The sequence below is a fragment of the Notolepis coatsorum genome (assembly GCF_963971535.1).
Source record: "Notolepis coatsorum genome assembly, chromosome: 14".
In the NCBI taxonomy this organism is placed as follows: Eukaryota; Metazoa; Chordata; class Actinopteri; order Aulopiformes; family Paralepididae; genus Notolepis; species Notolepis coatsorum.
In genome coordinates, this window is record NC_140178.1 from 29,315,598 (window position 1) to 29,328,097 (window position 12,500).

At 42.4% G+C, this 12,500-nt stretch overlaps 1 protein-coding gene across 1 annotated transcript in view; it reads left to right on the top strand.

Moving 5' to 3' along the window:
* Nucleotides 1-2,840, top strand: part of cacng2a (calcium channel, voltage-dependent, gamma subunit 2a) — a gene marked incomplete at both ends in the record, with an annotated part of 6,622 nt that extends 3,782 nt beyond the window's left edge. The window contains one exon of the mRNA XM_084329062.1: nucleotides 2,305-2,840. Within this exon, the coding sequence (XP_084185188.1) occupies nucleotides 2,305-2,840 (536 nt within the window). The remainder of the gene's footprint in view (nucleotides 1-2,304) is intronic.
* Nucleotides 2,841-12,500: the final 9,660 nt, after the last annotated feature.

The following is a 12,500-nucleotide window of genomic DNA, read 5'->3' on the forward strand; positions in this document are numbered from 1 at the left end:
CAATCATAGACAGTGTTCTACACACACTGTAACACTGCATACTAGAGCTGTCATTTGTCCCTAAGAATAACATCCGACTATGAATAGGCTGAAATGAGGCACATCTGAATGAAATTTGAATATTAATGATAACATTTTTATATTATTTTTGACATGAAAGCAGGGCGTAAAATGCTTACAATTAACAAGTTAACAAGTTCACTGTGTGTCTCTATTTGCTATTATGGGTTGAACCAATAGGAAACAATCGTTAGGCATTGGGCTGTGCTTTGTAACGCCCATTTATTAATTCATTATATATTTATTATATTTAAATAGTTAGCATTTTGAGTTAAGTTCTGACCAGATCTCATCAGATCTCATCAATCATAATACAAATCTTATCTTATCTATATAAACATAGAACAACAAGTTCAGAAATTTGTGTTTGGTAGATTATTTCTCTGTTGTAACAATGCTTCTTGGCAATACATTTTATACCGTTGGAAAGCCTGTTTATTTCCCTTTTAAATGGTGCCCCATTTGTAAGGAACATGCATTTGCCGGATGAGTATCACAGCTTATTCTTCAGTTGCTATTGACTCTTGTTTGGTGTTGGCTGTTGTGGCTGTGTCTGGTTCTTACACACGCTCCTGAGGCTCCTGACTGTTTGTTAAATTAATCAATTGTAGGCGGCTGGGTGGTGCAGCAGACATTGCGCTCGTCACCAACGCGAGAGACACTGGTATCGAATCCGGCTGTCAGCGTTGCCTCCGGCTTGGCCGGCCGTCATACTGGCTCGATTGGCAGAGTCAGCGGGTGGGAAGCCGGTGGGTGGTAATCTGATCGTTGTAAACAGCGACTCCTACAGGTCGGTCAGGGCGCCTGCACAGCAAGGACAGGAGATGGCGAGGGTAGTGTGAGCCTCCCACACGTTACACCTCGCCAATGAGAGTCCGTGCTGGCAGGTGAAAAGAAGTGGCTGGCTGGCTGACTCTGCATGTATCGGAGGGGACATGCGATAGTATCTATCAACCCTCCCTACGACCGGCCAGTGGGGGGCACATGCGAGCAACGATCAGGACAGGGGAGGGAGAATTGGCACAAGAGGAAATTAGGATGGGAGAAAAACACAGAAAAAGGAGGAGAAAAAGTGGATCAAAAGAATAAATTAATAAATTGTAAAATTGCCAATATGTCTTGTTTCTTCCTTGTTACTGATAGACTTCAATCATCCAATCCACCAAACAACACCAAACGAAAGCCAATAGCAACAGCAGAATAAGCTGTTTGAATAAGATTTGGCACATTTTTCATGGGCGCAACCCACATACTCAGCTGTGCTGCTCATCACACAAATGCATGTTGAAATTACGTCAAATGACGCAGAGGCTTGAACCGGGGCTTGAGAAATCGTACCGGTAGTTTGCGACTAGAAAACTCAGAATGTCCGACCTCCGAGTTATAATAAAACGTAGCGTTAGCCGCCGCCGGTCATCTGCTGTATGTCGGCCCCCTCCTTCCAGCAGCCACAACGAGTCACTCACTCCGCCCTTCCATCCTTTAGCTCTTCTGTTTCTCTTAATCCTGTTGCTGGGCTGAAAGCTGTCCATTGGGATTTATCTCTAAAAATACGGTGTCCCTGACACACTTTCCCAATGAGCCGTCTTCCCGGATATACAGTGTCACACACTTAGAACGGGCCAAGTACACATACGGATGTACCGTCGTCACTAACGTTTGTGTGAATCATTTTTAACGTGCCGTCCCAAAGGATTTGCATCAAGATCACAAATCTGTCCTCTTAAACACCGCGAGGGCAGAGGCTAGGACTGTATAAGTCATGTCTCACGTCGAGCTAGACAAGAGCAGTCCACTGTGTACAGTGCGGTATCTGTACAGAATCGGAATCGGAATCGGAATCAGAATCAGAAAGGTCTTTAATGCCAAGTATTTTGCACTTACAAGGAATTTGATTTGGTCGTTTTTGGTGTGACGTTAACAGTTAACAGTAAAATGTAGTATAAACTAAGTTCAAATAAAAGTACAATAGAATATAATATAATTATAAAATGTAATTAAATAAAATAGGCCAGGGTTGTACAATTGTGCAGGATCAGTACAAATCAGTTCTCTAAAAAATATTTGGCCTGGCATTGTATTATCTGAGGTGTTTTTGTTTTGTTTTATGTTGTATAGGTTGATTAATCATCCCTGTTGTTCTGTCGTCCTTCTCCTCCATCTCTCATCCCCCTTGTGTTCAACAAATCATATCACCCCACTTCTCACCTACTGTACAACCCCCCCCCCTTCCCATCCCCCCAGGCCTGAGCAACATCATTGGGATCATCGTGTACATATCAGCCAACGCGGGGGACCCGTCCAAGAGCGACTCCAAGAAGAACAGCTACTCCTACGGCTGGTCCTTCTACTTCGGCGCCCTGTCGTTCATCATGGCCGAGATGGTGGGCGTCCTGGCCGTGCACATGTTCATCGACCGCCACCGGGAGCTCCGGGTCGGGGCGCGCGCGGCCGACTACCTCCAGGGCTCGGCGATCACGCGGATCCCCAGCTACCGCTACCGCTACCGGCGCCGCTCACGGTCCTCCTCCCGCTCCACCGACCCGTCGCACTCGCGCGACGCCTCGCCGGTCGGCCTCAAGGCCTTCGCCGCGCTGCCGTCCACTGAGATCTCCATGTACACGCTGCCCCGGGACACCCTCAAGTCCTCCGGCACGCCCACCGCCGCCTACGGCGCCGAGAGGGACCACAACTTCCTGCAGGTCCACAACTGCGTCCCGAAGGACCCGAAAGACTCGGCTCACACCAACACAGCCAACCGACGCACGACGCCCGTATGAGAGCGGGGGTCAAACGGGGGCCTGGCCCGGGCAGAAGAGAGACATGGATACAGGCGGGGACATCCCCCCTCCCTCCCCCCCCCCCCCGTGTGTGTGTGTGTAATACACTATAGGGAGAGAATGGGGTTCCATGTTTATAAAGATTGACATTCTTTGTTTTGTTCAGCTGCATGACTTCTCCATCTACCACCAGAGAGTTTCAACACATTTGTTGTGTTCCTTAGGAGCGAATGGTAGAATCGTAAGAATGGGACCGATTGTCCGGAGAAAGTGAGATGTTTGTGTGTGTGTGTGTGTGTGTGTGTGTGTGTGTGTGTGTGTGTGTGTGTGTGTGTGTGTGTGTGTGTGTGTGTGTGCGTGCGTGTGCGTGTGCGTGTGCGTGTGCGTGTGTGTGTGTGCAGGGTTTGGTTTATGAGAGCCAGGGCACTGAAAGGGAGGGGGGGGACATTTTGTGACATAAGGATTTGATTTCATGATTTGACGGTCATCATGAGACAGTTGGAGCACCGAACAAGCCCCTCCCCCTCCCAGCTCACCATTCAGATACACACCTCTACTGCTATCGTTTATTGACATTGATTCAACATTGATCTTTTTTTTTCTTTTTTTTTTTTTTTTTTTTTTTTTTTGCATTAAAACTGTGAACCGTTGCAGCTTGGGATTCTGTAAGAACTAGCCCAATCTGTAAACTCTAACAAAGGTACTATATATATATGTATTACTTTTTATAAATAAATTATTACGTTAATAATCAAGAGATACAGACTTTACTGAAGCAAAAAAAAGAAGAAAAAAAGAAGAAAAGAAAAAAAGTTAACTAAACTAAGTGCTGTTGGTAACATGAGAAAAGAGACTCTTTTAGGATCTGTTCCGAATAGGTAGGCTACTGTAGGTATATATATATATATATATATATATATATATATATATATATATATATATATATATATATATATATATATATATATATATATATATATATACATATAAAGCCACACTACAGAGCTGCTGACACCGCCACAAACAGAGACAGACAACAGTAGACAAATATATATTCTTTTAACAGAACCTTCTCATCTTTTTCCGAGTCCCTGTTCGCTTTCTTTTGTGGGGGTCGTTAAACCGGAGAGTCGAGCCCCTTAAACAGAAGCAACAACCAACCGAGGGGTCAAAGTTCACAAAAGACTCTACAAAACACGACTTCTACCCAAAAAAAAGGAAAGAGGAGAGGGGGAGGAAAAGAAGAGGACGACAAACACAAAATAATAACAACGAGTTAAATATGAAATAGTACAAGAGAAGCTAAGTGACTCACAATTTCAAAGATTAAATGCATGCTATAAAAAATTACAGCTAAATCTGCTCTTGAGAAACTTAAGTTTTAAAGGATGATAATTATAAGGGGGAAAAACGTGAAGATGCTAAAGTTTAAAGTATTAATGTTTTCATGTGTATTTTTTCTTATGTTATTATTTTTCATTTTATCTTATTGCTTTTGTGAGACAAACCAAACAATCTTACATTGAACAAAACTGCTTTTCTTCTTTTTTTTATTGGTTTGGTTGATTTTTTCTCTAAATATCTAAATATATGTATGTGTTTTATTTTTCAAATTCACACAGCCTTAGTCATTTCTTTGTTTTCCTTTTTTTATTTTCAACGTGTTGTTTAAATTGAAAATGAAATCTTTAAAAGGTGCCAAAACCGAATGATCCTATACTTGGATGCATCAAAGTCCAGATGAATAAAAGACAAACCCTAGGGGGGACAAATCATTGTGTTTCACTGTGTGTCTCTAACATACACAACCCTAGACGTCCCTGCGCTACTCCATTTTCACTACTAACACCTGAAGGACTTTCATTCCAAAACACCATTCGGCGTAGTGGAGATTGCGCTTATTAATTTGAGGTAACTAAATACTATTTTGATGCCACAACATATTTTTTTCTTTTTGCGTGGCAGCAATAAGCCTTTGTAGCAAGCAGATTAGCTGGGCTAGCTATAGCTAACATTAGCTGAACTGACATTAGCTTGATAGCTAACTAGCGAATAGCATCAGCTAGCTAACATTAGCTAACGTTCTTTGACACTATTATTACACCAACACCATGGAACTAATGACCAATTTGACAACGTTCTCTGTCAGAATAGTCAGTAATTTTATATAGTGCTAGCTAACGTTTCAACATACTTGTCTTGTTGCCCATCAGCACTGGTAAATTCACTATTACTAAACTAGTTACAGTAGGTAGCTAGCTACAGCTGCTTCCACGTCTTGTGTTGATGAATGTCGGACTGGGACTTGACATGCCGTTACTAACGTCTTTGACATTTTTATTTTTATAGTTAACCAATGAGGTCAACAGGCTACTACCGGCAATCCATGTCTGTAATAATAATAATAATAATAAAACAAGAATAAAAACAATTAAAATGTAATGCTTCAGCCCCCCTAAAAAGGGTCTAGAACCGCCACTGCTCTGAATCCAGATTGATGTGGACTTAGTATTGCATTACGCTGCGTTGCATTACGCTGCATTGCATTACGCTGCATTGCATTACGCTGCATTGCATTACGCTGCGTTGCATAAATTACATTACGTTATATTATGTTATGGTGCGGTGCATTACGTTACGTTGTGTTATTATGATGTGTTACGTTGTGTTATTATCACGGTTGTGTTTTGAATCCAATGTGCAGGCAGACACGGCACGCAGAACTGAGCAAACCCATTAGGGGTATATTTAATAGAATAGTCTAAGTCCTGGCGGCTAGGTGGTGCAGTGGGCAAGGCGCTCACCACCAATGCAGGAGACGCTGGGTTCGAGCCCAGCTCTCCGCATTGCTATCAGCTTGGCTGGTCGTTCATACTAATATATTTGGCAGTATTAGGGGGTGGGAAGCTGATGGGTGGGGATCGGACGTTGTGGACAGCGACTCCTACAGGTCGGTTGGTGCGCCTGCGCAGCAGAATCAGGAAGCGACGGGGGCGGCGTGTCCCTCCCACGCAGACCCCCGACGCTGAGAGATCGCGCTGTGCAGGTGAAAAGATGCGACGGCTGCTTCCTCGAGTACCGGAGGGGACACGTGATGTAAGGCTTCATCCACATTGCAGCCGGCTTGTGGGAGGCATGGCCTAACAGCATTCGAGACAGGGGAGGGTAGAATTGGACGATACGAAATTGGGATGGGAGAAAAAAAAAATGGGAGAAAAAGTTGATACAAAAAAAAAGAATACTCTAAGTCCAGGCATGGGTTGGTACACAGAGAAGGTTCTCGTAATGTCCAGGATATATACAAGGGGGCATGGAAGTCAGACAGACGGGGTTATAGCAGGAGCAGTTGTTGTCAGCCAGGCGTAGGTCAGAGCAGTACTTTGTGAACCAGGCCAGTGTCTTCAGGGCTTAGCCGGCAGGTCAGTGTCTCCCGGTCTTAAAACCTCTTAGCAAGCGGGGGCCCACATGTGGGCCCTCTTGAGGATGATTTACCCACAGGCACTTTGGCCACCTCTAGTGGCTCGGGTGTGCATATTTTTTAATACAATATATATATCGAATTAAAGCCCCATTTGTTGCCTGTTGATAGCCCTTTCAGGTGACAAAATCAATATGCAGTCATCAAAAAAAATAATAATTATGCAGTCCTCAGAAACGAAAACTAAAATGGACAATTTTGGGGGCGCCTGTTAACACTTGCCAGCGACGAGATATGTCGTTAGTTCATGCCGACCGTTGAGTGACAGCCGACGAGAGATCTCGTTTTTAATCGTTATTTTTTTTATTATCGATTTGAATTCATATTTCATCAATCTAGTCTCACATTAGTACTGCAAACTCTCTCTGAGCTCCATTGGGAAAATACCGCCCCCTATCGTCTCTCCCTGTTGTACTGCACCCCATTGGATTAGACTGAATGAAACACATGGGGGGGGGGGAAATCCAGCATCCTCATTTTACTTCTCCGGCAAGCCACCCGAGGGGATCCAAGTCATTTCCGAGCCCCAAAACAGTGTGGAATACATATTTCCAGTATCCAGTGTTGGATCAATAAACACGATCGATATTTGGAATGGCGATCAGGAATTGGAATAATCTTTTTGGAGAACATCTGATCTGAGGTATGGAATCTATTTTACCAGTATTGGGATAATCAGAGCTGTTTTCGTAGAGATATCAGCGTGTGCCATACGTGTGTGTGTGTGTGTGTGTGTGTGTGTGTGTGTGTGTGTGTGTGTGTGTGTGTGTGTGTGTGTGTGTGTGTGTGTGTGTGTGTGTGTGTGTGTGTGTGTGTGTGTGTGTGTGTGTGCTGATCAGCAAATAAGAGATTCGATTTTCAGCCTGCTTATATAGCGTGCATAAGTACACATATAATATCGATAATCTAGCGTTTATTTGAAAACGATTCATAAATAGGCCGAAAAATGTCAATGTTTTTTGTGTATTCCAGAATATTCCAGTAAAGGGCGTTTTTCACAGAATCTTTATATTTTCCTGAAACTTTCAAAAAACTAGAGTTTTTCAAAATGGTATAAAACGGAAATGAACCGATTAAAAAACAATCTGTTTCGACAATGTTGACTGCAAACAAGTCATTGATAAGCGACGCCCAGATTAGACACATAATTTAAGACATAGTTTATGCGTTCACAAATATGAGAGCGCTATCATTGAAGTGGGTGGTGGCATTCAAGGGGGGTAAGGCGCACCGCATGGCTGGTAATCAAAGTGTTAAGTCATTCTACAGAAACGCACACTTTTGGAATAGCAACATGTCTTAAAATGTAGTTAATTTTCCTACATTTAAACTTAAGTTACAATATTGGTTAACCCTTTGACTTTATGAATCCACATAAATGAGAGCTTAATGATTAAAAAGAAATTTACTTTGACTTAAAGAATGCTTGTGCCATCTTTTTGTCACTGGTGTTACCTCATACCTTTAACAATATTAAAGTATTTTTAGAAATGTTTTTTTCACAATCTATTCTGCACATATAGTCAGAGGCACAGTAGGATAATGATAATGGTAAATCTTTTGAGATTATGTATTTATTTATTTTAATCAGGTTTGTGAAAAGTGTGATTGTGTGACGTTTGCTTATTAACACCATCATATCTTTGCTATAATAATAACAATATTTGAAGGACAGTCATACAAATTTAATGATAGTATCCTTAACATCCTAACTCTTGAATGAAGCAAAGGTCAATTGATATAAAATCATTTACAAGTCAAATGTGACACTTTTGATTTCATATGACCCAAAAAAACACATTAACACCAGTGACACAATAAAACACCAGTGACACAAAGAACACTAAAGATTGTTTTATTCAATATCAATTACTTATTTGAGATAGAAAATGGTGTATTTAGTACAAAACCAAAAATTATCACTGACATTAAGTCAAATAACTTTGGTTATTTATATATTTATATATTTATTTTATATATATATTATATATATATTTATTTATATAATTTATATTTAGTTGTGATCATGAAATGGGTACTAATGAGTTATATTGTATGCATAACAACTTCTTTAAAAGCTTTTACTAAAGCTTATTTACACAAGATAGTCACTGGTGTTACTGGTCGTCACTGGTGTTACCATGAAGAGCAGTAACACCAGTGACCATTTTCATGAAATCTGTATTTTACAAAATGGCAGCTACAGTACCTCAAACCACATGTTGCTAATCATGCTAAACTCCCTAAAATATGTAATTTAATCCATTTGTATTGATTATTGAGTATTGATATCTTCTTAAAAAATAGGCCATACCAGTGACTCTAGCTAAATGTCTCGTATGAAATTATGAGATAAATGAGAACATTTCCAACATTTGAAAAAAAGGCAGCAGACTGACAATGTACCTTTCTTCACAGTTCTTCAGGAAGTAGGACGTCGGAAGTAGGAAGTGATGTCACAAGTCTTTGGATTTTTTTCAGAATAGGGATTTTTGTTAAGTGGTAACACCAGTGACATGACACCAGGGGACAGCTATTTCCATTATATTATTTATAATATTTAGTTGGTATTTTTTTTTTTTATGTTAGCCACTTCATACATGTGATAGTGGTGTATACATTCTTGCATTTAAAATGGGAGAGAAATATATTTGTAAACTCTAAATATGCCCCTAAACCCCAATACATGACATTGGGGACAAGCACTTTTCTTGTACTTGGAATTTCATATAATTGATTAAAAACAAATATTGCCCAATTCTTACCTCAAATAGGTATAATTGTTCAAAGAACATTTTACATTATTCAAATATATAAATTAAATGTGACTACAAAGTCCGTTTAAAGTGTATGCTTTCTGCAAAGGCTGGGGACAGAAAAGTGTGCGTTTCTGTAGAATGACTCTGTTAAGAGGACCAGCAGGCTAGGAGAGAGGAAGAGAATAGAGATTAGGATAAGGTTGTGAACACGGTCAGTGTCTTCAGGTCCTCACCAGCAGGTCAATGTCTCCAGGTCTTAACCAGCAGGTCAGTGTCTCCAGGTCTTAGCCAGCAGACTATGAGAGAGGATGAGAATAGAGATTAACAACTTAGCAATAGAGCATAGAACATGAACATAGTAACGTGACTAACGTGGTATGAGAGTTTATGATCTGACAGCTTCTTTACGTCTGAGGTGGGTTTATATACCGTGATGCACTCTGCCTCCAGACCCCAGATCAGCTGGTTTATATACCGTGATGCACTCTGCCTCCAGACCCCAGATCAGCTGGTTTATATACCGTGATGCACTCTGCCTCCAGACCCCAGATCAGCTGCCTCGTGCTACAACAGCTGTAACCAATATAAGATAATGAGAGTGGCAGAGTGGGGAGGAGCAGTGTGCGAACCATACCATGGTCTTCGGGGGAGCTCATTATATTTTTTTGGGGGGGGGGAGGGGGTCAGCAGCGCTGCGCGTGCCTCACAGGGAGGACTTTACTGTGACGCTTGCTGACATAGGCTATAGGTATGAGTAACGTTACAGAACCACACATAGTCCACACCACACAGGTGTCTGCATGCATGATGAAGACGCACATATTGAAATACACATGCTCAGATTAACACTTTGAGCGCCACGCCGGGTTTTCCTTTTTACCGGCTGAATGCCACCATCGGCGCCAATGTTAACGTTAATATCGCCTAATCTATGTTTTAAAGTATGGCTATGTGTCTAATCTGCCCATCGCATTATCAAAGACTATTTTCCAGTCAGTGCTGTCAAGGCAGATTGTATTTTTTTTTAAACTTTGGCCATTCCGCTGGCTCTTTTTTGCGTTTATCGCATTTTCTCTGGTCAAGAATGACCGACAGAAACAGGTTTGAATGGGTACAGATGGGGGGAAGACACTCTGAGAAAGATACGGCTGCAGTCCGGGAATCGAACTCGCTAACCCCAGATCCGTGACGAGCACGGTTGTCCCCGGCGCCGAAATAGCGCTCGAGGTACGCGGTGAGCTACTGGAGCTCCCCAAGGCAGATTGTTTTTTTATCGCATCGTTTCCGTTTCAGAGCATTTAGAAAAGCACCCGTTTTCAGATCAAAAACCCATTGTGGAGCATTCTATGAAAATCGTCTTTTACTGGAATATTCCACAACGTTGATATTCGTCTGCCTTTTTATGAATCGTTTTCAAATAAACGCTAGATGATCAATATTATACGTGCACGCAAGCACATTCGAGCCGCGCATGGATAATCGCCCCGTTGATTTCCTCGCGGACTTTTACAGTGAAACCGAAAGAAGACATTTCACAAAACAGCTTATAACTTCATCAAACTTACTCTGATTATCCTAACACTGATAACATAGAGTCCTTACCTGACATCAGATGGTATCCAACTGGTATATTACAATTCCTGATCACCATTCAAAAAAATCGATACGTGTATGGATCCAACGCGATACAGTAGAACTCCATGATCCGCGGGGATCTGAGGATCCAGAATGAACTCTGGTAACCCCGGCTGGATCAGTGGACTGGAAAATGTGGAGTACCGGATTTTTTCCCCCATTCATTTTCATTGAGTCCATTCCAAAATCACTTATGTCATCTGGGAGACGACAGGGGGGCGCTTTTTTCCACAATGATCGCCGGCGCCGCTCGGCTATACTCCGGTAGGCTCGGGTGATGCAATATGATTTCAGATCGCTAAAAAAAAATAATAATAATAATTCCGAGAAATCTCGTGAGTGGCTTTCAACCACCTATAAATAAACCCGAGATATCTCGTGTGTGGCAGTGAAAGTGTTAACCCCTCTGATCCAACACTAAAATTCACACACAACAGTCCTATTTACACATAAACACACACGGATGAACCAATACCGAACAACAAGTCCACGACCAAACACATCGAGTCTAACATTGTTATAGTAGGCAAATGCAACATTATCACACCAGTCAGCAGTGGCACCCTGGTCAGTACTCAAAGAGTGACGCACCCACACACGAGACAAGCGCAGCTGCGCATGTAACCAACGCACAACAATCATACGATAGACATTTTAGAAATGAGCAATAATGATTATAATACAGTTACTGTAATTAGGAAAAGTAGGTCTTACCTTAACACAGAAGCGACCACAAAGGCCTGGGACCAGCTGCCTGCGAGATGCGTCCTCACTTGCTGTTTTAAAGTGGCGCGCTAAAGCAGGCTAGTTATTCCAGACTGCTTTTACAGTATTAACATTACTCGCCACCCACCTGATGGTGAAGATCTGCCCAATTCTCAAAATCTGCAGGTCATAGGGCGGTCGGGTGGCGTAGCGGAGATTGCGCTCGTCACCAATGCAAGAGGCTGCGGCCTCGACTCCCGAAGTCAGCATTGCCTGCGGCTTGGGCCGGTCGTCATACTAACTCGTTTTGGCTGAGTTATGGGGAGGGAAGTCGTGGGTGGTAATCTGGCGTTGTGGACAGCGACGCCTACAGGTCAGGTCTGGGCGCCTGCTCAGCGAAAGGCAGGAAATGGTGAAGGCAGCGTGACCTCCCATGCATTACGCTTCACCAATGAGAGTCCTCGCTGCCAGGTGAAAAAAGAGCCACTGGCTGTGTCGGAGGAAGCATGTGGTAGGCTTCAGGGTTCCCTTGTACCGACCAGTAGGAGGAACATGCGCACAACAACCAGGTAGGGGAGGGGGGGGGGGGGGAATTGGCATAATGACTAAATTGGGATGGGGAGATTTTTTTTTAAATCAGGCGGAGAAAAAGAGGAAAAATTTTAATAAATAAATAAAAGAACACGCCAACATTTTGGGAAATTAGCTTATCTATCTTCTTGTCTCTCTCTGGAGAAGACGGTAAGCTATTTCCCAAAATGTTGGCGTGTTCCTTTAAAATATCACCTCTTTGATGGCAAGGATGGCTACTAAGCCGGCTAATAACAATGATAATATTCCTCCGTGGTGAGCTTTACCCACATGCCAGGGATCGCCATATTTAGTATTGTGAGTATAGGCATACCTTTTCATACATGGTGGAGAGGTAACTTTGGAATGAAGCTCTTCACTTCCTGTCTGCACTATATGTCTGTAGCATGCATTTACACCATAGGATCTAGCCTTGACCTTGTCATAAAATGGTGCCTCGCTGTGCGCAGACGGGAACAGTATGACACTTCAAAGCACCCTATTTGTCTTCAT